Source organism: Chrysemys picta, chromosome 10 (genome assembly GCF_011386835.1).
Source record: "Chrysemys picta bellii isolate R12L10 chromosome 10, ASM1138683v2, whole genome shotgun sequence".
NCBI classification, from domain to species: Eukaryota; Metazoa; Chordata; order Testudines; family Emydidae; genus Chrysemys; species Chrysemys picta.
Genome location: NC_088800.1, coordinates 37,074,962 through 37,101,627, shown reverse-complemented (window position 1 = coordinate 37,101,627; position 26,666 = coordinate 37,074,962). Strand labels below are relative to the sequence as shown.

At 42.9% G+C, this 26,666-nt stretch overlaps 2 protein-coding genes across 46 annotated transcripts in view; one reads left to right on the top strand and one right to left on the bottom strand.

Annotated features, from left to right (window-relative positions):
• Positions 1-22,624, bottom strand: part of HMG20A (high mobility group 20A) — a 78,711-nt gene extending 56,087 nt beyond the window's left edge. The window contains exons 1-2 of one of the 7 annotated variants that reach the window (XM_024110451.3): positions 22,429-22,569; positions 4,864-4,902 (exon numbers count right to left, since the gene is read on the bottom strand). Coding sequence is in view for 1 of the 7 variants with exons in the window: in XM_065558462.1 (XP_065414534.1) it covers positions 22,429-22,478 (50 nt within the window). In the remaining 6 variants the exon portion in view is untranslated. Of the gene's footprint in view, positions 1-4,863; positions 4,903-11,736; positions 11,759-22,112; positions 22,405-22,428 lie in introns of those variants that run through there. The other 6 variants (XM_005290588.4, XM_005290587.4, XM_065558463.1 and 3 more) reach the window with 6 other exon arrangements.
• Positions 22,625-22,651: 27 nt separating this feature from the next.
• The window catches only part of PEAK1 (pseudopodium enriched atypical kinase 1), a 254,072-nt gene continuing 250,057 nt past the window's right edge, over positions 22,652-26,666 (top strand). For 36 of the 39 annotated variants that reach the window (XM_065558458.1, XM_065558446.1, XM_065558456.1 and 33 more), the window contains exon 1: positions 22,730-22,931. The gene's annotated coding sequence lies outside the window, so the exon portion shown is untranslated. Of the gene's footprint in view, positions 22,932-26,666 lie in introns of all 39 variants that reach the window. The other 3 variants (XR_010590772.1, XM_065558459.1, XM_065558419.1) reach the window with 1 other exon arrangement.

Below are 26,666 nucleotides of genomic sequence, written 5' to 3'. Positions count from 1 at the left end.
CTGATTAATTGGAGTTATGCAAAGGTGGTACAACAACAGAAGAATAAGATCTTAGATTCATCAGCCAGAATGCAAAGGAGGCAGTAGTCTTAACTCTCATAATTTCTCACATTAGACAGTTTAAAATGGCAGACTCATCTTAAAAAAATCACGTCTCTCTGAAAGTGTGTTTATCTACTGTCACAACTAACTTCTAATATTACTGTAACTGAAAGCAATTAAGAAGATTTGTATATATATTTGTATATTTGACAGCACTTTATGTAGTCAGTTTGTCTGTTTTTCTTGTATTACTTGTGTAGTTTTCTCATTCACACAAACAAGGGAGATTAAAACCTTTAAAAAATAGAAAATGTAATTGTAAAATCAAAAATATTGGCAGATGGAAGGTATAGCATCTGAAACCCCTTTAACTAATTTAATTTTTTTAAACTGACTAGACTTCCAGTTGATGGTGTCCCTTCAAAAGAAAATGGCTTCCATTTTCAGAGCTTGAAAACTCTACTTGACATCTTGCCAGTGAGTAGAAAGTTTTCACTGATGAGAAAGGAACCTATATTACCCACCAGAGAAGCTAGAGAAGTTAAGCTTTTATTTTAAACAATGAAGCTTCTACCTTTTATGGTTGTGAAAATAACTTTTCAAATGTTAAACAATGCAGTGCAGTCTTTCTCAGTCTACAGATCCTGCCTGGGTATCTTCTGTTGCTCATGGCCTTCCTAGTCCCTTTCACTCCCCAGTTGACAAGACTATGGTCACTTTCAAAGCTAGTATACAGAAACCAATAGGCAGCTGTGAAATTGGCAAGAACTATATCAGCTTCACTTTGCCACTATTTGGGAAGGCTATGAACAGCTGCAGCAGCAGGCACTGGTGCTTTTCATGGAGAAGGAGCTACCAATAAATTAAGGTTTGGGAATGGAATTGGTGGAAAAATATGTCTCTTTACAAAAGCTGTGAGGATAGGGAGGGATAGATTAGCAGAGACTACCCTTCTCTAAATCCATCCATCGGAGGGCTCAAAGGCAGGGGAGTAAAAAAAAAAAAAAAAGTTTTTCTCCCTTTCAGCAGGCCAGAGAAGGGGAAAAAAGTATATTTTGCAGTTTAGACACCTGTGATGGGTTTGATCACAGACACCCCCTTGGGAGCTGCCACCTGATGTGCCAAGACTACTTCTACCCCTGCCTTCCCTGCCATCTTGGGGCCCCAGCACCCTGTCTTGCTGAGCCAGACACTCCCATCTGCTCCAACAAAGACCCAGGGTCTGAATTACTTGCCCCAAAGCTGCAGGTTTACCTGAAAGCAGCTAATAGAAGTGTTCTTGTCTTTAACACTCAGATGTCCAACTCCCAATGGGGTCTAAACCCAAATAAATCTGTTTTACCCTGTATAACACTTATGCAGGGTAAACTCAAATTGTTCGCGCTCTATAACACTGATAGAGAGATATGCATGGCTGTTTGCTCCTCCAGGTATTAATACATACTCTGGGTCAATTAAGTAAAAAGTGATTTTATTAAATACAAAAAAGTAGGATTTAAGTGGTTTCATGTAGTAACAGACAGAACAAAGTAAGTCACCAAGCAAAATAAAATAAAACGTGCAAATCTATGTCTAATCAAACTGAATACAGATAATCCACCCTCAGAGATGCTTCAGTAAGTTTTTTCCTCAGACTGGACGCCTTCCAGGCCTGGGCACAATTCTTTCCCCTGGTTCAGCTCTTGTTAGGGTGACCAGATATCCCGATTTTATAGGGACAGTCCCGATTTTGGGGTCTTTTTCTTATATAGACTCCTATTACCCCCGACCCCCTGTCCCGATTTTTCACATTTGCTGTCTGGTCACCCTAGCTCTTGTTCCAGATCAGGTGGTAGCTAGAGGATTCTTCATGATGGCTCCTCCTGCTTTGTTCTGTTCCACCCAGTCATATAATCTTTTGCATAAGGCGGGAATCCTTTGTCCCTCTCTGGGTTCCCACCCGCTCCTCCTCACTGGAAAAGCACCAGGTTAAAGATGGATTCCAGTTCAGGTGACATGATCACATGTCACTACAAGACTCCATTGCCCACTTGCCAGCACACACATCTACAGGAAGACTCACAGGTAAAATACAGCCATCTGCAGACAATGGTCCTGGTTAATGGGAGTCATCAAGATTCCAAACCACACTTTGCATAATTACAATAGGCCCTCAGAGTTATATTTCATATTTCTAGTTTCAGATACAAGACTGGTACATTTATACAAATAGAACGATCACACTCAGTAGATTATAAGCTTTGTAATGATACCTTACAAGAGACCTTTTGCATGAAGCATATTCCAGTTACATTATATTCACTTATTAGCATATTTTTATAAAATCATAGACTGTAATGCCACACCTACTAACCAGAGGCCACAAAAAAACAAAAACAAACAAACAAAAAAAATCAAGCTCTTCCCTTCCCCACAGCAGATCTAGGGACAGCACCATGGTGGGAAATTCAGGACTTCCTTCTCCTCCTCAACAGCTGTGGACAGAGCTGGACTTCTCACTATGGCATTGACCTTGCTTTGCCTTTTGCATTGGGTACATTTTCTAATCTCTGCCATTATACTCAGTTCTGTATTTTAATCACACAGTGAGAAGCACTTATCACATTTTAAAAAAAAATTTAAACAGCATTTGAAAACAACTATTTAAATTTTACAATTGGCATACCAAAGGCAAACTCCAGCTGGCAGCTGCCATCTTACAGAAAAGTGACTTGTGACACTAACCGTATACAAGCCAACTCTCAGCAATTTCCTCCCACCCCCACAATGTAATCTTTTCTCCTGCAGAGCTATACAAAAAGGCAGGCTAGTGGAGAAGTTTAAGTAACTGTTCCAAGGACAACTGTGATCTAAAATGCTGTTACCCTTGTAAATCCCACTAGTTAGCAGGAGTGTTCTGCCCTCACTAGGCAAAGAGCACAAAATGAATGTCTGTATATAGGGCAATAGAGTGAATGGAGCTGGGAGAGGAGAAGGACAACTGCGGGGAAGGGAGGAGAGAGAGCAAATAATTCGTTTATTTTCTTGAGTAGTAAGATTTTCAAGAAATGTGAGAAAGTAGGCTAATTTTCATTTTCAGTCTCAGTGGGGCACACTGTATTATTTACATTATAGTAGCACCTGGAATTCCCATTGAGATTGGATCCCCATTGCTCTAGGCAAGTCACTTCACTGCTTTTGTGCCTTCATTTCCCCTTATTCCCTGTGTTTATCTAGATAGTCCCTGCCCCACATAGTTTGCTGTCTCTACTTTGGTGTATATAGTGCCTAGAGCAGGGATCGGCAGTGTTTGGCATGTGGCTGTCCAGGGTAAGCACCCCGGTGGGCTGGGCCGGTTTGTTTACCTGCCGTGTCCACAGGTTTGGCCGATCGCGCCTCCCACTGGCCGCAGTTTGCTGCTCCAGGCCAACGGGGGCTGCGGGAAGTGCTGGCCACTACAATGTGATTGTAAAGCCTCAAAGGTAAGCGAAGTACCTGAAACTACTGACTAGATTTCAAATCAACTGTATCCCTTTAATCTCTTGCCTGTCTTCTGTATAGCCACCTACAAATACCACCATCCTCCTGGCCTGCTTCACCATGCCTCCCATTCTCTTTCTTTGAGTTCCTCCTCAAAACATACTTTATGAAGTTTTAGAAATCCTAGTCCCGCTCTCTTAACAATGATCCCTAACTGAAAAAAATATAATAAATCTGGAATCTCTCTACTGCATGCATCACTGAATAAAATACTATATGATCTCCTTCATTCATCTTCCATTCCTTCTAAATTTTGTAATCATCACTTGTCACATTTTGTCAATGTAACATGGGATCTCTTCGGGGCAATGACCCTGAGTTTTACCTATCCGTTAAGCCCCAAGTATATTTCTAGCAAACAATAAATTTTACTTTGGCTTCAGGCTGCCAGACAACAAGTTTTTCCTAGCCTGCAAAAACCTACAACTGCAGAAAATATTCGGTGTGCCTTTTAAAAAATCCAAATTGATTTATATCAAATATTGCAAATTAGGAGAGAACTCTCACCCGGTTGCCATAGAGTGTCTGCACCAGATGCACTACAGCTTGCTGCTAGGGAATAAGAGGCTAACAGTGATGCCATCAAGATAAAATGGTGCATTACCCACCACCACTCATATTTTAACCTTCTTCCCCCTCTCACTCCCCCTACTAGCAAAAAAATGGAACAAAAAGCCTACCACCACCACACAACACCTTAAAAAGAATGCGTTTTCCAAAATGTTTGAAATTAATATGAAAATCAGCCCTCGACATTTAAAAGACTTTTGTTAAATTGATAATTAACTTGACTAAAACATCCTTGCACATGACAGGACCTCCCCCCCCCCCTTCCTCACTGTAGCCACAAACTACTATATTTCCAGGTATTATTGTTACAACCCTATCCCAACATCAATCACAATCTCTTATTGGTTATGTAGGTCAGTGATCCACATCTGCAAAACCTGAAGAAAAAGCATATAGGGCACTATAGACCAATAAAGTTTCTACATTTTAAAATCCTTATTTAGAAGACTCCAGAAATAGGCAATTATAAACTCTTATCTGAAAACTTTGCTGGCCCCAGAATAGAGATGCATCTCTAATAAACTAGTACTGCATGAATAGATATTCGATTTAAAAATATATACAGTTTAATTCCCAAGAGTATATAATAAAACATTAAGCTAAAAGCGATAGTTAGAATTTTAGAAATGTTCTGGCATTTTCTAAGCATTTGTAATCTCCTCCATCCTCCCACTCTCTCCCTATTATAAACCTTTAAATGCTTTGTGTGTTTATTTGCATATCAATACTCACAATGCTCTTCCAGTTCACAGCAGTACAGGCATCTGAGCTCTGGGAACAAATTGAAAGGTTTGGTGTACTCAGTTATTTTCTGCATACTTTGCAAATGCTCTGATAAACATTCCCTTATAATAGTTCCCTTGATAAACAATTTGCTGGACTAGACTCTTAAAACAGAATTTAGGCTATTTTATAAGTGGTAATAAGGAATTAGAATATACACTGAATAATAGCTTAGCTCAATGTATGTGTTTGTTCAAAACTACTTTTTTAAAATACATTTTTTTTCCCAAACGGAGAAAACATTTGCAGTAGCTCTAGCTAGCAAAATTAAATGTAAGCGGAGTACAGATCTGTCTCATCTTATGCTGGGGTTACGTTCCGCAGTCAGCGCGTAAAGCGAAAATCGTGTATAGTCAAAATTAAATTGAGTGTAATGGTGGGCGGAATCGCCTGCACTACGGGTACAGTATTAAAATTGTTATTTTCCTCTTTTTTGTTTTGTTTTTGCCAATCGCAAAAAGCTGAAATCGCGCATGTTAAATGCGCGTAAGATGCGACAGGCCTGTAACTGATTTTGTGTTAGCCACCTTAAGAATTTTATAAAAATATATACTTGTTTTTATGTATTAATGTAAGCAAACTCCATGTTTTAAAGTGTTAGCAAGACCCACAGCCTCTTTGTAATACTCTTGATGCAAGACAATCCATTTTAAAATAAAAAAAAAATAAAAAGAAAAGAAAGGTCTCAATGTTTAACGAAAACAGGTTGGAAATTCTAGTGCAGAACAGTTGTATTCAATTTTGGACCGGTTGGCAAACAAGAGCAGGTCCTTGCGACTGGTCAGGGCTAGTACCATTTGGGGACTAGTACAAACGCTTTCAGGACCAGTACATTTTTCCAGACTATTTCGAGATGAGAATTAGGAATTAAAAAAAAAACAAAAAAAACCTCATTTCCATAGCTCATGGAACTCAGAGCTTCAAGTATCTGCTACTATTGAATACAATTTTAAACCTGATGTTATTTAGGTTTCAGGACATCAATCTTCAGTAAGCAATATGTACTGGAGTTTATTTATGGCTTTAAAATATTTACAAGAATATGAAGAAGGATCAGAGATCACAGCTGAGTCAGAGAACCCGGCAGTTCTTACTGCCTTCTCTTCCCAACACCAGCCATAATATAATACTTCAAAAAGACACTATTAGTGCTTCCAGATTTCAGTATTAATGCTTAGTACTTTTTACAGATCATTTTACAAAAACATAGTAACACATGCAGTACAGTGGTTTAGAGATGACCTGCAAATGATAAAGCAAAATTGGAAACTGCCAGAGCACTGGTGGAAGACGACGGGGCATTACAGCACATGGAATTTTTAGTCAGAACTTTAGGCTGCATGGTAAAACAAAATGCTTCTTCACTTCCAGAACAGCCCACAAGACAGCTTGCTGGACCCATGCTGCCTCCAGTCAGTTACAAAGTAGAGTTCTCATGTTACATTGAGGATAAAGGTACTCAGATTCAGAATAACTTGTACCCCTGCATGAAAACAGAGCAATGGCTGGAGGGGACAATTGCTAGTTCTTTACGGCTCGTGTTTCATCCAGACTCACTCTCTGATATTGTGAGCCCCAAACAGTTAAAAATCATGAGTGAGCCTCTCGCACCAAAATCATGGCATTGGCTTTGAAATCATGATAAAAAAAAAAAAAAAGTTCTGAGATTTTTTTTTGTTATGGGATTGTGAGGTTTTGTGATGCTGTGTACAAGAAAGGTGATCATTTATATCACTTACCACCGTTACATGATTTCCATAAATCTTATACAAAGTGTATCATGTAAGGTATCAATGGAAAGGTTATGATTTGAAGTATGATTATCCTATTTATATGCATGTATCATCATTGTATCAGAAATTATGAATATTGGCTATGTACTTATATCTTACACGTGTTGCATTTGTGGGTGACACCTGCCAGGTAGAATTTACATCACTGCTTACCCCGTCCAGGTAGCTCTTCCTGAGGAGCCAATGGCCACCCTCCTGTGATTCAGCAAATCATGTAAGGATATATGAGATGCTCCTGTGACCCTGGACTCCACGTTGGGCCAGTAACTTTCTACAAACAGGGGCTGTGGACTTTGTTTAGAACAGTAAGCTTCCATGCACATGGCAGAGGATATAAAAAGGCACCTGAGACATCTCTAATTTGACTGTTTCCTGATCTGGTTCTCTGGACTGTGGATTTACAACTAAAAGGAGCATCTTGAACTATGGACGGAGAACCTTACAATCTTTTGGAAGTTACCAGAGAAACTTTACAAGCCAGCAAGCTATTCTATCACTGCTACAAACCTGATATAAGGACTTTGCAATCATGTGTATGTGTATGATCTATTAACCATTTATAACTGCCCCTTTCTTTTATTATTAAACCTGTACAGGGGACTGCATTTGGCTTCTGGTTAACCAGTAGGTTACTGCAGAAGCTCTTTTGTTACTGGCTTGGTGAATCTAATTATAGATTAAACCAAGAGCTTTGGGGATTGTCTGTCCTATTTCCTACAGACTGTACTGAGCATGGCATTTTCAGTGCGGCCCATACCAGGCACCCAGTCACAATTTATCTTCTAATTTTTGAGACTTTGAAGTTCACATTTTCAGTTTTTTTCTTGGCAATCATGATGGCTAACCCCCCCCCCCTTTTTTTTAAATAAAAAGAGAGAGAGAGAAAGAAGAGAGTCTCACTTAATCACATGACTCTAGGAGATGGGGCTTTAAGACAACCACGAAATATCACAAGAATCAAAAGAGTAGGCAACACTGAGCCCTTCTGAAGGTGGTAAAGGTGCTCTGCAAGTTGGAGACAACTTCTTGGAGAGTGAAGGTCAGAGAAGTAGTACTGGGTCTATTGCACATCATCTTCCAGTTTTGGGAAAGTTTATTGAGAGGATTGTGGCAGGACCCATGACAGGTTCTACAGATTTAATCTTTCCTGAATCCCACTCATTTGGACTTTAGACTTGGGTTTGAGCAACAAGCAATACTGATTACGGAGCTTCACTTTACAATGGTGGACAATGAATTGTCTGCGCTGATTTTATAGGCTATCAACTGCCTCTGATACCATTGCTTATTTAAGGGATACACAATTGTTAGATGTCAACATGCATCCGAAGAAGTGGGTATTTACCTACGAAAGCTCATGCTTCAATACATCTGTTAGTCTATAAGGTGCCACAGGACTCTTTGCTGCTTTTACAGATCCAGACTAACACGGCTACCCCTTTGATACTGACACAATTGTTAGAGAGGCTCTGTTCATTGCTCACCAGATGGTGGTTTGGGGCAATTTCTCTTCTGACGTGATAACTTTCATGTGAAATAGTCTGAGATCTGTTTCGTCACTCTTCTTGTTCAACATGTTTGAGGCCATAAGAAGTTGGTAAACTGCAGCATATTCAGTACATTTGCCTGTACTTAACTCTGTGTTTCCAACACATCTGGACCAGCTGATCCAGTACTGTGAATAATATGCAGTCCCAACTAGAGATTACAGTAAATTAATCTTGAGGTGACAGAGGCATGTTATTATTATTCATTTGTATTATTGTAGTGCCTAGGAGCCCTATTCATGGACCAGGATCCCATTGATGGTATGTCTGCAGCTAAAAAGAAAAGCTGTGCTCCTTTGGCCCCAGACAGATGCAAAACATCTTTTTGGCTATAGTTACTAGATCTTCCAACATCAGAATCTAATAAAACTCCAAGAACACAAACCTGCCTCATAAATGGTAGCCATGTTATCTTAAGCAGGGCTGCAGATGTTTCCCTCACTAACTCTTCCAGATTCTTCCTCAAACTCACCATCATCATGCTAGTCTTGTGCAATTTGAGTGGTGAACAGCTGACTCCAATTTCAAAAAGAGTGGATTGGAACCACTCAGAATCTCCAAAAAACAACAAGGAGTCTGGTGGCACCTTAAAGACTAAGATTTATTTGGGCATAAGCTTTCGTGGGTAAAAACCTCATTTCTTCAGATGTATAGCTATGCCCAAATAAATCTGTACATCTGAAGAAATGAGGTTTTTACCCATGAAAGCTTATGCCCAAATAAATCTGTTAGTCTTTAAGGAGCCACCAGACTCCTTTTTGTTTTTGGAGATACAGACTAACACGGCTACCCCCCTGATACTTGTCAGAATCTCCAGTCACTGCAAAAGTCAGCCTCACATCTGCTGAGCAATGAGTCATACCGGAATCACACAACACAGGTACTCTGCTTTCATTAACTTCCAATAGCCTCTTGAACTCTGTCTAGAAACTAAATTTCCATCTCTAGAGCCCTAAATTAATGGGGACGCTGAGGGTTTGCCTCTCCTTTAATGTAATACACCTCTACCCTGATAGAACGCTGTCCTCTGGAGCCAAAAAATCTTACCGCGTTATAGGTGAAATTATGTTATATTGAACTTGCTTTGATCCGCCGGAGCATGCAGCCCCGCCTCCCCGGAGCGCTGTTTTACCGTGTTATATCTGAATTCATGTTATATTGGGTCACGTTATATTGGGGTAGAGGTGTATTAGCAGAGTTGGGAACAGCAGACTATTCAAGCTATAGGTCCATTGTTTCAAATAAGCAGGAGCCCGATGGCAGGGCATTTTCTACAAGAAATCCTCAACTCAAGAAATCCTGCGAGCAGCGGCACAGGAGGCAGGAAACAGGGCTGCTAACAGGGGAGTTTGAGTGGGAGTTTGCAGGGGGAGGTGGAAGGGGAGGCAGGAGGGCGCGGTGTCTTGTGTGCTCTGTGTCCCCAGGTGCTGTGGGCAGAGATTGCAGCAGCCATGAGCCAAACAGCAGGGGACAGAATGCAGATGATTGCATGTGGAAGCTGTGGTATGTATATGGTGCTAGCGGGTGAGCCTGAACAGAGGTATGTTTGTATGAAGTGCCGCCTAATACAGTTACTGGAAGAAAAGATTCGAGGGTTGGAGATGCAGGTAGATACCCTGGTGGAGTTTAGAAGGGGGTTCGAGCAGCTGATGAAGGAAAGGCAAGGAGGGGCTGAAGGGGAATGCTCAGGGGTGCAGGTGGAAGCAGGGGCTGAGGACTGTGAGGGGGGAATGTTAGGGGGAGAACAAGGACAGTGGAAGCATGTGACCGTGAGAAGCAGGCCAAGGAAAAGGAGGGCTAGTGAAGGGGAAATAGAACTCAGGAACAGGTTTGGGCGTTTAGATAATGAGGAGGGGGGCAGCAGGTGGTAACTGAAGGTGGGAGGGTGAGGAAGAAGAGAAGAGCAGCTAGTCCAATAGAGAGAGGGGAGGAGTTGATGGAGACAGCACCAAATCTGGGCCCCGGGAGGATACAGGATGGCACAAGGGGGAGTATAAGGGAAAATAGGAACGGACACAGGTTACGACTAGAGGGAACAGAGGATAGATTAGTAGATCGCACTGTCGCCAGGCAAAGGCAGGTTTACGTGATTGGGGACTCCTTACTGAGGAGGTTAGACAGGCCTGTGACCAGGGCGGACCCAGAGAACAGAAGGGTGTGCTGTCTACCGGGCGCTAAGGTACGGGATGTGGACCTGTGGTTGAAAAGGATCCTAAAAGGAGCAGGTAAGAACCCCTTGATCATCCTTCACGTAGGAACGAATGACACAGCTAGGTTCTCGTTAGAGAGAATCAAGGGAGATTATGCCAGACTGGGGAAGACGCTCAAGGAAATCGAGGCTCAGATCATCTTTAGTGGGATTCTGCCTGTTCCTAGAGAAGGGCAGCAAAGGGCTGACAGGATTGTGAGGATAAATAGTTGGCTAAGGGAGTGGTGCTATAAGGAGGGCTTTGGGATGTATGGCCACTGGGAGGCTTTCGGGGACAGACAGGCTAAACGGCATACATTAAGATGTTTATACACCAATGCAAGAAGCCTAGGTAACAAAATAGAGGAATTGGAGCTCCTGGTCCGAGAAATGAAACTGGATATCGTAGGAATAACTGAAACGTGGTGGAACGGTAGTCATGACTGGAGTACAGGTATGGAAGGGTATGTGCTGTTTAGGAACGACCGGAACAAAGGTAAAGGTGGGGGGGGTGGCATTGTATGTCAATAATGAGGTAAGCTGTAAAGAAATAATAACTGATGGAATGGATAAGACGGAGTCCGTCTGGGCAATACTCACACTGGGTAAAAGAACTACTAGAGCCTCCCCTGGGATAGTGCTTGGGGTGTGCTATAGACTGCCAGGATCTATCCTGGATATGGACAAAGAACTATTTAATGTTTTTAGAGAAGTAAATACTAATAGGAACTGTGTAATTATGGGGGACTTTAACTTCCCAGATATAGATTGGGGAACAAATGCTAGTAGCAATAATAGAGCTCAGATGTTCCTAGATGTGCTTGCTGATCAATTCCTTCATCAAGTAGTAGCTGAACCGACGAGGGGGGAGGCCATTTTGGATTTGGTTTTGGTGAGTAGTGAGGACCTCGTTGAGGAAATAGTTGTAGGGGACAACCTGGGCTCAAGTGATAATGAGCTAATTCGGTTTAAAATAAATGGAAGGATTAACAGAATTAAATCGAAGACTAGGATTTACAATTTTAAAAAGGCTAAATTTAATAAATTAAGAGGACTGGTTAGGGAAGTGGATTGGGCTAACATATTTATGGATCTAAAGGCAGATGATGCCTGGGATTATTTTACATTAAAGTTGCAGGAACTGTCAGAGGCCTGTATCCCGAGAAAGGAAAAACGGTTAGTAAACAAGAGAGTTAGACCGAGCTGGATGAGCGACCGTCTCAAAGGGGCGATTAGGAAAAAACAGAAAGCGTACAAAGAGTGGAAGAGGGGAGGGATCAGTAAGGAAACTTACCTTAGTGAGGTCAGAGCTTGTAGAGATGGAGTGAGAAAGGCCAAAAGCCGTGTAGAGTTGGACCTTGCGAGGGGAATTAAAACCAATAGTAAGAGGTTTTATAGCCTATAAATAGGAAGAAAACAAAGAAAGAAGAAGTGGGACCGCTGAAGACTATAGCTGGAGTGGAGATTAAGGATAATCTAGGCATGGCATAATATCTAAACGAATATTTTGCATCGGTCTTCAATGAGGCCAATGAAGGGCTTAGGAATATTGGCAGCGTGACAGAGGGGAATACAGGAGGGGGGATTACCGTATCTGAGGTAGAAACCAAACTCGAACACCTTAACGGGACTAAGTCGGGCGGACCGGATGATCTTAATCCAAGAATATTGAAGGAACTGGTGTGAGAAATTGCAGGCCCCTTAGCGATAATTTTTAATGAATCTTTAAGCTCAGGGGTGGTACCGTTGGACTGGAGAATAGCTAATGTGGTTCCTATTTTCAAGAAAGGGGAAAAAAGTGACCCGGGTAACTACAGGCCTGTCAGTTTAACATCTGTAGTGTGCAAGGTCCTGGAGAAAATTTTGAAGGAGAAAGTAGTTAAGGACCTTGAGGTCAATGGCAATTGCGACAAATTACAACATGGTTTTACCAAAGGCAGATCGTGCCAAACCAATCTGATCTCCTTCTTTGAGAAAGTAACAGACTTATTAGATAAAGGAAATGCGGTGGACCTAATATACCTCGATTTCAGTAAAGAGTTTGATACGGTACCACACGAGGAATTATTGGTTAAATTGGAAAAGATGGGGATCAATATGAAAATACAGAGGTGGATAAGGAACTGGTTAATGGGGAGACTGCAGCGGGTCGTACTGAAAGGTGAGCTGTCAGGTTGGAGGGACGTCACCAGCGGAGTTCCTCAAGGTTCGGTTTTGGGTCCCATTTTATTTAATCTATTTATTACTGACCTCGGAACCAACTGTAGGAGTGGGCTGATAAAGTTTGCGGATGACACAAAGTTGGGAGGTATTGCCAATTCAGAGGAGGATTGGGATATTCTGCAGGGAGACTTGAATGACCTTGTAAATTGGAGTAACAGAAATAGGATGAAATTTAATAGTGAAAAGTGTAAGGTGATGCATTTAGGGATGAACAACAGGAATTTTAGTTACAAGCTGGGTACGCATCGGTTGGAAGTAACAGAGGAGGAGAAAGACTCGGAGTCCTGGTAGACCGCAGGATGACTATGAGTCGACAATGTGACGTGGCAGTAAAAAAAGCCAATGCGGTCCTGGGATGCATTAGGCGAGGTATATCTAGTAGGGAAAAGGAGGTGCTGCTACCGTTGTACAAGGCACTGGTGAGACCTCATTTGGAGTACTGTGTGCAGTTCTGGTCTCCCATGTTTAAAAAGGATGAACTCAAACTGGAACGGGTACAGAGAAGGGCCACTAGGATGATCAGAGGAATGGAAAACCTGTCGTATGAAAGGAGACTCGAGGAGCTCGGTTTGTTTAGCCTAACCAAAAGAAGGCTGAGGGCGGATATGATTGCTCTCTTTAAATATATCAGAGGGATAAATACCAGGGAGGGAGAGAAGTTATTTCAGCTCAGTACTAATGTGGACACGAGAACGAATGGATCTAAACTGGCCGTGGGGAAGTTCAGGCTTGAAATTAGACGAAGGTTTCTAACCATCAGAGGGGTGAAATATTAGAACAGCCTTCCGAGGGAAACGGTGGGGGCGAAGGACCTCTCTGGCTTTAAGATTAAGCTAGATAAGTTTATGGAGGGAATGGTTTAATGGATAATGTGATTTTAGTCAAATAAACAGCGTGCCATCGCTGGTAAATAGTATCAATGGCCAATGAGGGTCTGGCTGGAGAATCTTGCCTACATGCTCGGGGTTCTACTGATCGCCATATTTGGGGTCAGGAAGGAATTTTCCTCCTGGGTAGATTGGCAGAGGCCCTGGAGGTTTTTCGCCTTCCTCCGCAGCATGGGCAGGGGTCGCTAGCTGGAGGATTCTCTGCTACTTGAAGTCTTTAAACCACAGGATTTGGGGACTTCAATAGCAGAGTCAAGGGAAAGGGGTTGGGACAGCTTTTGTGGCCTGCATCATGCGGGAGGTCAGACTAGATGATCATAATGGTCCCTTCTGACCTTAAAGTCTATGAGTCTATGAACTCTAATTTGGCTTCCTTCTTTAGTCATCAGAATCCATACTTGTTAATTCCACAGACCCCATCTTTCCTCACCAGCACTAAGAGAGATTGAAGGAGGATTTAAGTGAGGCATTATGGTATGCTTGTGTAGAGCGTGTATTTGTTTACTACTTTTGTCTATTCATTAGAGATTTGATTAAATAAAGACAAGAGTTACATTTTCAGATGGCATGATTTGAAATGTTTCAGAGTAGCATCCGAAGAAGTGGGCTGTAGTCCACGAAAGCTTATGCTCTAATAAATTTGTTAGTCTCTAAGGTGCCACAAGTCCTCCTGTTCTTCTTTTTATGATTTGAAATGCTATGGGTAAAAGTCGCCATGGCCCAAAAGTGGGTTGGAGAACAATCTCTTAATAGGCCAGTCTGCATCATTCCACCGCATGTGCCATTACTCCCTGTATTGGAAACACCTCTTTACCTGCTCCTAATAAAGCTGCATGTGAAGTTTTATGTCACACTTATGCAATGACAGTTTCAGAAGAGAGAGAGAGAGAGAGAAACAGCAAACCCTATAGGCTGCTGCATATGTAAGTCTTGGGTAGGGTTACCATAGTCAAACATTTAAAAAAAAGAGGACACTCCACGGGGCCCCGGTCCCACCCCCAGCCCTGCCCCAACTCCGCCCCTGGCCCCACCCCAACCCTGCCCCTTCTCCAACTCCTTCCCCAAAGTCCCTGCCCCAACTCTGCCCCCTCCTCTGAGCACCCCGCATTCCCCCTCCTCCCTCCCGCTCTGATCTTGGTTGGGGGTTGCTAAGTGCTTCCCTGCTCCCCACTCGCCCTGCAGCCTCTGCACCCCTCCCGCCCCTGCAGCCTCTGTGACCCCTGCTCCCCACTCGCCCTGCAGTCCCTGCACCCCCACGCCTGCCCTGCCCCCCCTGCCGCCTCTATGCCCCTGCCTGCCCCGCCTTGCCCTGCAGCCTCTGCGCCCCCTGCTCCCCACTCACCCTGCAGCCCCTGCACCCCCCCACCCCTGCAGCCTCTGCACCCCCTACCTGCCCTGCAGCCTCTATGCCCCTGCCTGCCCTGCTCCTCACCCTGCAGCCTCTGCACCCCCGCCTGCCCTGCTCACCCGGCAGAGGGAGAGCTGCGGGCTCCACGTGGACTCAAACACTGTTCTGTGCTGCTCTGCGGGGGAGGAGGAGGGACTCTGGCTGCTAGAGGCCCCAGTGGCTGCGAGCGGCTTTCAATCAGGCCCCGCCATCCAATCAGCCGAGCCGCACTCTGCACGAGGGGAAGGGGGAAATCCCGGACATTTCTACTTGATTAGAAATCCCCCCCCCGGACGGCCATTTAACGCTGAAAAAGCCGGACATGTCCAGGGAAACCCGGACGGATAGTAACACTAGTCTTGGGGCGCAACTGGGAACACAGCTTGACATAACCTTACCAAAAGCTTTCTTTCACAGCTCACTTTCCCCATCTCTCCCAGGCACACGGTAAGTGACAGACTTATCTCCCACTTCACAGCTCACGAGACATGCTTAGCATATTCTGGACTCATGATTATATCAGAATTTCAGCTTTTATTTTAATATGGAGATGTCTCCGGTGCCTTTTTATATCTTCTAGCCCGGATGGTTGCAAAGAAAAGCTTCAAAACATGAACTCAGAGTAAATGTAACCAAAGCAACAATATCCTTGCGAGTCTGAAGACTGCACAGAACAACAGCTCTGAGAGGTGTGAAGTGTTCCATGAATCTCAATATGACGCTAACTCTAAAACCAGTGGGTCTGGCATATCCACCCAACCAGATATATCTGAGCTGCTGGAGTGAGTACTACTAGTACCCTGATGCCTCCTCTTTCTTAACGGGGTAGAAAGCATGCCTCAGCAGCCAATCCTGAGTAGAAGGGGGACCCATGCCAGTGTCCCTAACTTTTGTGGGAGGAGTTGCTAGTGGATGGAGCCACAGGGGCCCAGGGTCACAGTGTGCCTAGAGCTCAGGCTGCCTTAATCTGGCCTTACTCGTATGGTATTGACTAGTCTGGCCTTGTAAATCAACCCTGGGTTTAGTATTTACTGATGGTATGCTAAAAAAAACAAATAATGGATAAACAGCTTTGTGAGGCTAGAAATTGACATGCCATTAGGAGTCTAAGGCTTTGAAAGAAAGACAAGGGAATAAGTGAAAGAACCAAGCTATGTTCACAGTGGGGAAATTGACAAAAATTTCCCATCAGTTCTAACACCAGTTCACCTGAAGAGGCATGAGCTACAGCATAAACTAGACTCTAGCAGCCACACTTGTTTTAACCATTATTTTAGTTAAAGTTGCTGAAAAACAGTAATTAAAACAATGCAATACTGGGTTAGGCTGATAAAGCCCTAGTTTCACTAGGCTTCCAATTATTCCAATTTTTTTTTAAATTAAATTTTCACCAGGGTAGACAAGGCCATATTGGCCAAAACCCTCTATTGTCCCAAAGACAACCATCACATTCAGGAGACAAAAATCAACCAGACAGGAATGTCTGAACAATTTTAGTATCTAGGAAGTAAAAATACATTAGGGCACAGGAGAACTAAGGTAACAAGCATTAAGAACATTCATGTAGCAAGAGTCCAAACAGATCTTCAGCAATGTTTCTTAATGCATGCAATTTATTTCTACGTTACAATAGAGTGCTATTAACTACTGCTTCCATAACATAGAAATTGTAATTTAGAAATAGAATTTAATTCAATTAAGAACTGTTCCAAAGAAGTGGCATTACAATTATTTTGTAGTTTGTTTTTTTTTAATTTTGGAACACTAACAAAGATCACCAGCACATCAAACTCCCCTTTTTCAATACAGTGAATGAATAAAAACCATCATGACACTTCTGCAATATTTAAGAAAAGAGGAATTTTAAGCTTGTTCACAATTCTTTCCCTCTATTCCACAGTTCTTGGGTTCCTTTTTAAATAAACTGCCACTTTTCACCAAAACACCTTCACTTTGCCAGGGACTTCATACATATTGCTTTCATCAATAACACATTTCTTTAAGTCATTCAGTTTCAACTACAGTGATTTTTCTTGCTTTCAGGTGGTGGCAATTCTTTAAGCTACAAAACAACCTATTTAATAAATTTTTCAGTTGCTTCGTTCATTAGCTTTCTAGTGACTTAAAGGCACATTGTTGGGCCTACAACGTCACAACTTATTATATTTACTTCCGTACAAAAAAACCAACCGATTTTTAGTCACAACAAGTCCAAATATAGTAACATGGTGAAACCAGCACTATTTTACATTGGTTCTGTTTACTGTATGTTGCATAAGAAATACAATACACAAAACTGAAATCAATCAACTGATGTCTACTATCAATCTAGTCTGTTGAGAAAGAGGAGGGGGGAGTCATTTGTTATCATGTACGTACAGTATCTTTACCTATTTGTCTGAGGACATTATAAATAAAGACCTCCATCAACAACATCCACCTCTATCAGGGTGGTAAAACACTGGAATAAATTGCCTAGGGGGGTTATGGAATCTCCATCTCTGGAGATATTTAAAAGTAGGTTAGATAAATGTATATCAGGGATGGTCTAGACAGTATTTGGTCCTGCCATCAGGGCAGGGGACTGGACTCGATAACCTCTCGAGGTCCCTTCCAGTCCTAGAATCTATGAATCTATGAAATGGAGATTTTACAATAGTTTAATGTCTAATATCTAAGATTTGTGGGAAATTAATGTTCTTTTAGTTTTACCAGTACTTTTTAGTAGGGAAGGGCAGACATTTTCTAATCACTTCAGTGTGAAACCAAAATAGTCCAACTTTCCTGGAAGCAAAAGCTATTGTTGAAGGGGCACAAGATTGGTGCAGAGATATGGAGCTTTTCACTTCCAGCTAAAGCTGAGCAAATAATTGAGTTTCGGGTGGGGGTGGGGGAGTGAATTGAAACGTAACTCTTCAGCGCCTAGAAAAATTAAAGACTTCAAAACCCACAAAAAGCTCTAGCATGTACTACACCACACAGGAATTACAGCACCAAAACAATTAAGCTTGAATTCATACAGGAACCAACCACTGAAGCCAGGAGGAGATCAAAGTCAGCTAATCAAATGATGACAGTGAGGGCATTTCAAAGGGGCAGATTAGCTGAGGAAAAAAAAAACCCAGCACTTGTCTTCACTACAGAGTATTAGTAATTCATTAAAGTGAATGAATTCTGAGCTTGGCATGCTCCAGATTACTATCTGAAGCCTTTGTTTCAACCAGTGGCAAAGCATGAATTCAGCTTGGAGGAAATATCTGTACCTAACATTAGCAACATTAGCACTGATACAACTCTCATTCTGGCAAAGAGGAAGATGACGGTGTGAGACATAGCGGCATCCCACTCACCCACTTTTTCAGGATGAATGAGCCTGCCCTAGCAAGTGAGGAGAGTTACAATATAAATGTCTGAAGAATTTAAACCTCAATTTAAAAAAATATATATATTTCCATCCATTATAGTTGCAAAGAGCCTTCCAAACAACAAATGGGTATAGATCAATTTAGTGCTGCCTTTGTAAGTCTGCAGAAAGATAGCTCAAGTGACTCTGCTGCTAATTATAGAAGTGTAGGACTGGAAGGGACCTCAGTAGGTCATCTCATCCAGTCCCCTGCACTCAAGGAAGGATTATATAATAACTAGACCATTCCTGACAGGCGTTTGTCTACCATGTTCTTAAAAACCTCCAATGATGGAGATTTTACAACCTCTCTAGGCAATTTATTCCAGTGCTTAACTACCCTGGCAGTTAGGAAGTTGTCCCTAATGTCCAACCTAAACCTCCTTTGCTGACATTTAAGTCCATTGCTTCTTGCTCTATCCTCAGAGGTTAACGAGAATAATTTTTCAACCTCCTCCTTGTAACCTTTTACATACTTGAAAATTGTTATCAAGACCCCTCAACCCCCAGTCTTCTCCAGATTAAACAAACCCAAGTTTTTCAATCTTTCCTCACAGGTCATATTTTCTAGACCTCTAATCACTTTTGTTACTCTCTTCTGGACTTTCTCCAATTTGTCCACATCTTTCCGCAAATGAGGCACCCAGAACAGGAAACAATACTCCAACTGAGGCTTTATCAGCACGGAATAGAGTGGAAGAATTACTTCTCATGTCTTGCTTACAACACTCCTGCTAATACATCCCAGAATGATGTTTGCTTTTTTTGCAACAGCGTTACACTGTTGACTCATATTTAGCTTGTGATCTACTATATCCCCCATATACCTTTCCGCCGCACTCCTTCATAGGCAGTCATTTCCCATTTTGCACGTGTGCAATTGATTGTGCCCCTTCCTAAGTGGAATACTTTGCATTTGTACTTATTGAATTTCTTCCTTTTTATTTCAGACCATTTCTCCAGTTTGTCTAGATCATTTTGAATTTTGATCCTATCCTCCAAAGCACTTGCAACCCTTCCCAGCTTGGTACTGTCCACAAACGTGTACTCTCTCTGCCATTATCTAAATCATTATAAAGATATTGAACAGAACTGGACTCAGGACTGATCCCTGCAGGATCCCACTCAATATGCCCTTCCAGCTGGACTATGAACCACTGATTACTCTCTGGGAATGGTTTTCCAACCAGTTATTCATGCACCTTATAGTAGCTCCATCTAGACTATATTTCCCTAGTTTGCGTATGAGAAGGTCATGTAAGACAGTATCAAAAGCCTTACAAACGTCAAGATATATCTCATCTACTGCTTCTTCCCCATCCACAAGGCTTGTTACCCTGTCAAAGAACACTATTAGGTTGTTTTGACAATATTTGTTCTTGACAAATCCATGTTGACTGTTACTTATCACCTTATCTTCTAGGCCCATATATAGGAGATGTCTGATAAATTTTCATAACTATCCTTTTGCTCTCCAGCAGCCTGGCAAAGACTGATCAGTTTCACTGCTACTATTCAAAAGCTTGTTTGCACCAGTGAAACGGTCAAGAATGTCATTTCAAGCAGTTGCTGCTTAGAAAAAAACTAGCCACAGAGGCAGCCACTGCAAGCACTGGGGCTATGTCATAGAGGAAAGACCTTCCCTTACAATAAATAAATGAATAAATGAAAGTTGGGGTGTAAAGGTAGAGTAAAACCAGTAGTCTCTGGGAGAAAGATAATGGCAAAGAGCTTCTGGACAGAAGAAAGGAAAGATAGAAAGTTCTTTCTCCCTGCCACCCCCTTCTAACAGCTAGATGTGAATAAAAAAGATGAAACCTACTTGTGGGTGCTAGAGACAGCTAACTGGTAGAAAATTCAGTCTCCTCACCTTCTGCCCAACTGTTGGTGGGAGAATAACTGAGCTTCTTCCAACATGTTGCCCCTGGGCTTCACTGTTGCTCAGCCCACACATCTCATCCTCCATAATTACCTCTGGGATAATAACAGCTAAAAAGTATCTTGTAATCTTTTCAAGCCCTGAGCTGAAGGACTTACGACAAAACCAAGGAAAGATATTCTTGTTAAAGTCAAGAATTTGGAATCAGGAGTTCCAAACCCAGTTCTATCAGACTTTCAATGTAACACAGGAAAGTAAGTCTCCCCGCCTCAGTTTCTTCAATCCTAAAATGAGGATAATCTTTAATGTTTGCAAAGCATTTTGTAACCACTGGTTAGAAGATGCTTTAGAAAAGCAAAGTATTGTTAATGGAGCCAGTCATCTCTGCCAGAAATTGTTAGAAAACATTAAAATAAAAGTCTAAAAAAGGCGTTAACCTTCCATTGTGAAGTAGCAGCCGAATAGCATGTTGCTATGCTTATCTGTGTCTGTTGCAGTTTCCTAGCATTTTAAATACCCATCATAATCAATGAAATAAGTATCTATATACCTAACCGCATGTTGAAAATATTCTCAGGAACCACACACCAACATTCTAAAGTGACAGTAAGTGTGCTCACGTTCTATTCCCACCTTTATCATTGATTTATGATGTGGCCTTAAGCAAGTTAATATTCCTACATGCCTCACTTTCCACATCTGTAAAATAAGGATAATCAGGTCTTGAAAAATGTACCAATCATGGTCACCAACTAGCAAGTGGTCTAAGCCTATCACCCACACACCTGTGAGAAATATGCTTGCACTCCTTAATCAAATTTCAGAGGCAATGCCTCAGTAAGAAGACCAGCCTCCATCTGCTGGTAAGGTGAGTGCTGTCCCAATTTTCAATTTAGCCTCTAGATACGAGGTGTTTGATAAATCTAAAGCTGCTTCTTGCTTCCAACATTCCTTTTCTCTCCCCCCCTGCAAAGCTTCCTGGCTGCTATGAGGGGGTGGAAGGATGAATTTTTACCCTTCCACAGCAAGGTAGGTGCAATTCTACTACTTCATCCCTCCTGCAAGCAGCTGCTCATAGCTCTCCTGAGCAGAAAGAACATGGCACTGACATCATTCTCATCCGTTTTACTGCTGACCCATTGGTCCCTGACAGTAGCAGTGAAACTGACTGTTCTTGTCAATTGTATTCTGCAACTGCTGAGCTCTGAAAAAGCCCAAAGCAGTCTACCAGAAGATTTAAGAGGCTGTTCAGGTTTGTTATATTTTCTTTGCAAACCCAAGAACTAGAAGCTTAAATGCTACAGGAACTAGCAGTTAAAGCTCCCCAGTTGGGAGTGGATTTTCAATCTTGCAGTTTTCAGTATCAACTATACCATCTCATAGGACAGTCAAGGTTTATGGAATAAAGAAATTAAAGGACCGCCACCATTCTCCCCCCCCCCCCTTTGGTGCCTTAACAGGTATGGGGGTTGTATGAGAAGAGGCCCCAGGTGCATTTGACCCTCCTTTCCCCTCCAAACCCTCATCACCACACGAGGCCCGGGCTCCCTATCCTAGAGATTACTCCCCGATTTCCTTTGGTGTCTTGTGGGGGGTGGGGGCTAGGAAGACCAGTAGCTCATCCCCTCCTCTCCCGTCACAAGAGAAGTTAGTGGGGAGGAGGGGCTGAGATTGAATAAAGGCTGCTGGGGCTGGTGAGGGACGGAAGCTGGAGGAAGATACGTTTCCCCTGCCCCACCTCCTGCTGGGGTTTGAGTGCCCAGGCAGGCCCCCCTTCCCTTAGGAGCAAGGGTATGGGGGTGTCCCCTTCCCCAGTGAAGCCTTCACGCACCGCACGAACGGGAAGATGGGATACGTGGGTCTCGGGGCTTCTCAGACCCTCTCTACTGACCTGCCGCAGGATGGATTTCCGGGAGGGGGGGGTCACCCTACGGAGCGCAATCCCCTCACCCCACTCAGTCTCCTCCAGACTCATACACACACACAGCCGCTTTACCCTTCCCTTTGCCCCGCACAGATCTCTCCGCCTCTCTCACACCCTACCTCCCCGGTCCTCCTCCCCCCGTAGGAAGGCTCCGCAAGGGAATCGACAGTGGAATCGGAGTGAACCGACTCCTCTCGCTTCACCCTTGAGAGCCGAGAAAGGAAAGGGAGAAAGCCAGCGCAGAACTATTTGATCCGACTGGCGGCAGTATATCTTCACGTACGTGGTGATGCAATTTTTAAAGGGCCCGGCGGCGGGGTGGATGCAATGCATGCTGGGAATCGTAGTTTCCCCTTCTCTCGCTCTGAGTACACCGTACTAGGACCATCTCTCAGCAAACCGATAGTGTCTTCCCCGAGGCGCCACGCCCTTTGCCACCATTCGAGCCAATCGGCGTGCGCTTTGCGATAGCGAGAGCGCGCTCATGGCTCGGTGTCCCGTGTGCTCGGGAGCGCGCGAGTGGCTAGATTCTCCTTCCTCCGTGCGCGCAGTAGAGAGAGTGACGGTTGGCGCCCCGCGCGAGGAAGGGGGAGGGACGGTTGGTGTCGCGCGCCGTGGGGGGCGTGGTCTCTGCTTGTGGCCGGCCGCTGGTAGTAGTTAGTTAGTTGTGTGAGTCAGTCCGTCGGTGGGTGCCAGAGTCGGCTCCTCCTCGGGGCTCGGCGGCAGCTGAGCTGAACCGTGACGAACGAAGCCCTCAGCCCTGCCCGTTTCTGGGGCCCCTCGGAGGTAAGGGGGCAAGTACAGCGTGGAGGGGGTAGTTAAAGTGACTTAGGGGCATTTAAATGCTCCTCTGACAGGCTTATTCCTTCCATTTGAGGGGCGAGGGGAAAGAGGGGGAGGGGCTGGAGGACCCAATAGGTCCTTCTCCCGTGGAGGAGACAGGAGGAGGGGAGCTGTGGGTGGGGAGTCTTCCGGGGGGGGTGTAGTTATTTGCCCCCTTTAACCGTGAAGAGGGAAGTCTGATGGAGGCGGGAGGGAAGGAGGCAGAACCATTCACGGAAAATGAATTGGTTCCCCCCTCCCTCCCCCATGGCTCAGATTTCCTCTACAAGACGCCTCCTAAGTTGGGGTCTGGGGTGGGGGGCAGTAGGAAGGAAGGAAGAGACCTAACACGTCTTGCTCAGTGGATTGGTGGAGTAGAAGGAGCAAAAATATATTGGAAATGGCTGATCAACTTTTTTTGACATCCCCGTCTCCTGGGGGATGGGGGCAGGGAATTGAGGGGGAATTGGAGATACAACAGCAATGAAGGACGCCTAATTATCTCTGTTTCCATCCTTCCGCATCTCGGGATTCATTGCCTGTCTCTTCATTTGCCCCCTCCTCTTCTGTCCTCCTCCCTAGCATCTAGTCCTAAGTGGGCTCCTCAAACTTAAGGGAGAGGTGGAGCTGCTTGTTGCTGAGTAGAGAGGGTCTTGGACATAGCTAAGAGGCAGAGGCAGCTTCTTACAGCTCAGCCCGGATTGAGTCCATAGATCTCTCTCAACTGCCTCTTATTACAGACCAGTTATTTATTTGTAGGCTGGGGAGGCCAGGGCAGTTGCTATTATCCCCCTTGTATCTTTCAAATTATAGGTACCCTGACACTTTTTTTAATAAAGAAACTTAATTTTTCTTTCTGTGTGTATATATGTTTTGCATTTTCAGCATGCTCATTTGCTAAATATGTCGCAACACAGTCTACCTCAGTCTGCAGTTTTGAGATCTTTGTGGGCTGTTCCTCTGTTTCCACTTTCTAGGAATTTTACAAGTAAAACATTGCTGCAGACTCCGATTTATTTCTACTCCTCACAGACCTGGTTTCCTCTCGTTTTTATTATTGTATATTATTGGCATAAAGAAAATGAGATTAAAACTGTTAATTTACAAATGCCAAATTATTTTCTATATTATATTAAGCTTTTCTGTTTTACTATTCATTTGTCCCTTATTTTGGGATTTGGCAGATTGATCAGTATGACTCTGTCTCTGTCCTGTTTTACCCAAAGGTTGAGCTGGGTCCAGATATGGAAGGATTGAGAAGTTTATTCATTAGAATCTGCTTTGTAATACTGGGTAGAAAAATGTGTTTATATAGTGCAGAGATTATCATTATTTACTGAGCAGCTGGTATCTGACACAAGATGGCCATGCTCTTTTTGGCTGGCACTGGGGAGAAGAAACATGCATTGGTATGCCTCCCAGCTTGGAGTTGATCAGGGCCTCTTCCCTAGAAAGATTGCTTCTGTTTATCTTAGTTACATTTTGGATGCTACTTTTTGTAGAACTCTGCTTTCTGTGCACTTTGATCAGTTTGTAAGACTCTGAAGTTTCTTCTGTTATTGTAGATGTTTTAAAGGTTGTCTCATGTCTGTTAAAGCACTTCACTCCTGAATTTGTGATTCCATGTGCCTGAAAAATCTTTACAAGATAAATAAAATACAGAATAAAAGAATTCTTTAGAAAATACTAAATAAAACAGTTGCTGTAAGATACAAAATTGAGGTCGTGAGACATTTATTTCAGATTTGATGGAATTCTGGAATTCAAATTCTATAGTTAAATGAAAGCTATTTAAAACTGGTTGTCCTATAACTTTTTTTTTTTAAATCCTGTCTGTTTCAAGTTAGGTTCATTTAGTTCTGTGTGGCTATATTTGACTGATGATTGACTTGTGTCCTCATTGGGATAGATGGTTTGATTCTGAACAATACATTAAGGAGGCATTTATATTGCTGAATATTTTGCTTTGTAACTCTGACTTAGGTTTAACATGATTAGTTAGAGCTCTTCACCTGATTTCATATTAGTTTACAGAGTTTTGTTCTGCAAACTAGCTACTGATGATTTCTCCAGATAAAGTGTCTGGCAAAGTTAATGCTCTAGCGTGTGTTACAGGAAAACCTCATATTGCTCTCTGCAGTGTTGAAGTATGTAAGAAGTGAATTATCCATTTTCCATGAGTAACTTTCCATGAGTAATCCTACATACTCATTTCATGATGGCGTTACCTTATTGTCAGAGCATCCTAATGGGTAGCTCCATTCTCTGACTTCCCAAATTACTTTTTAAAAATTGTTTGGCTTATCTTGACTCTGGTGACTCATTCACACATGAACTGCAATGGCAGGTAATGTTGTTGTTGTTGTTGTTATTATTATTTTTTTAAAGATATTGGATAGAAGATATAAATTTTAACCAAGAGATTGAATCTAGTGACCCAGGAGCGCCGCCAGCTTTTCTGCCACCCTAGGCGGCAGAAGGTCCCGCCCCAAAATGCTGCCCCCCACAGAGGCGGCGGAAGGTCCCGCCGCTGAAATACCGCCGCAGTCGCCGCCCCCCAAATTGTAGCACCCTAGGTGACCGCCTACGTCGCGTAATGGGTTGCGCCATCCCTCTAGTGACCTGAGCAAGTTTAATTCTAGATCTTTACTGATGTTGGACAGTTTTACCTAGCTAAATTAAGCGCAGAAACATGCTGTTAATATTATGGATAGTTTCATTCAAAGACAGAAGCCATTAAATTTACTGCATATTTGTTTAACAAAATAACACATACCATTATGTTGAAAAGTCACAGTGCACTAAAGTTTCCATTCAGTACATTTTATGCTTTTTTGGGGGTGGGGGAGGGAGAAGGAAAGGGGTATATCTGTGCAAAGGACCACTCTACACCTTGGATACATACCTATTTCTGTATACATAACTCCATATAAACCCTTTTTAGATTTTATTTACCTGATTAAATATATATTCTTTTGCATATGCTTACCAAATAGATTAATTATAATCCATTTAATATATTAGGAAAAAAGGACATCTTTTTGATCTAACATAACTTTAATGGTCTCTTGTGTAATCAGGACAGTCAGACCTTTTGACATGAGCCACACAGTGATCAGAAGTTACCGTTTGGAGTCACAGATGTTAGTGATTGCTGTTAAGCATCTCTGTCATGTAAGGAAACATGTACACAAAATAAACATATGATCAAAATACCAAGATATAACATGATGATTTTTTTTTTCTTTTTCTCGGTTGTGGTGTTCTTTCATTTCTGCACCTATGCCTTTGTTCTGTCCTCTTTCTTTTGCGGTCCTTTTTGCTATTTTTTGCCCCTTTTATGCCCTCCTCTCATTCCCTGTTTAGAATTAACCTCCCATTAGCGCTCATGAGCCCCTCCACATTGCCTCCTGGTCTGATGGGAGCTGCTGTTTTGACGCCTGTCTTTTCTTTTCTTCTTTCTGGCCACATTCTGACAAGGTTGTCTTTCTGCTGCTGCTGACTGGGTTGTCCTCTGTCTTGTTTTGCACATGTGGCTGTTGGATTCCTTCTGCTCCTAAGCTCTTGACAAGAGGAGCCCAAGTTTTCTAAATGAATTGTTAAGCATGGTTCACACCGTAGGTCTATGTACTATTAGCTTCCACATTTACTCCAGCTTCCTGAGCTGTTACACCTGATGGAATCCTGCTGAGCTGCTCC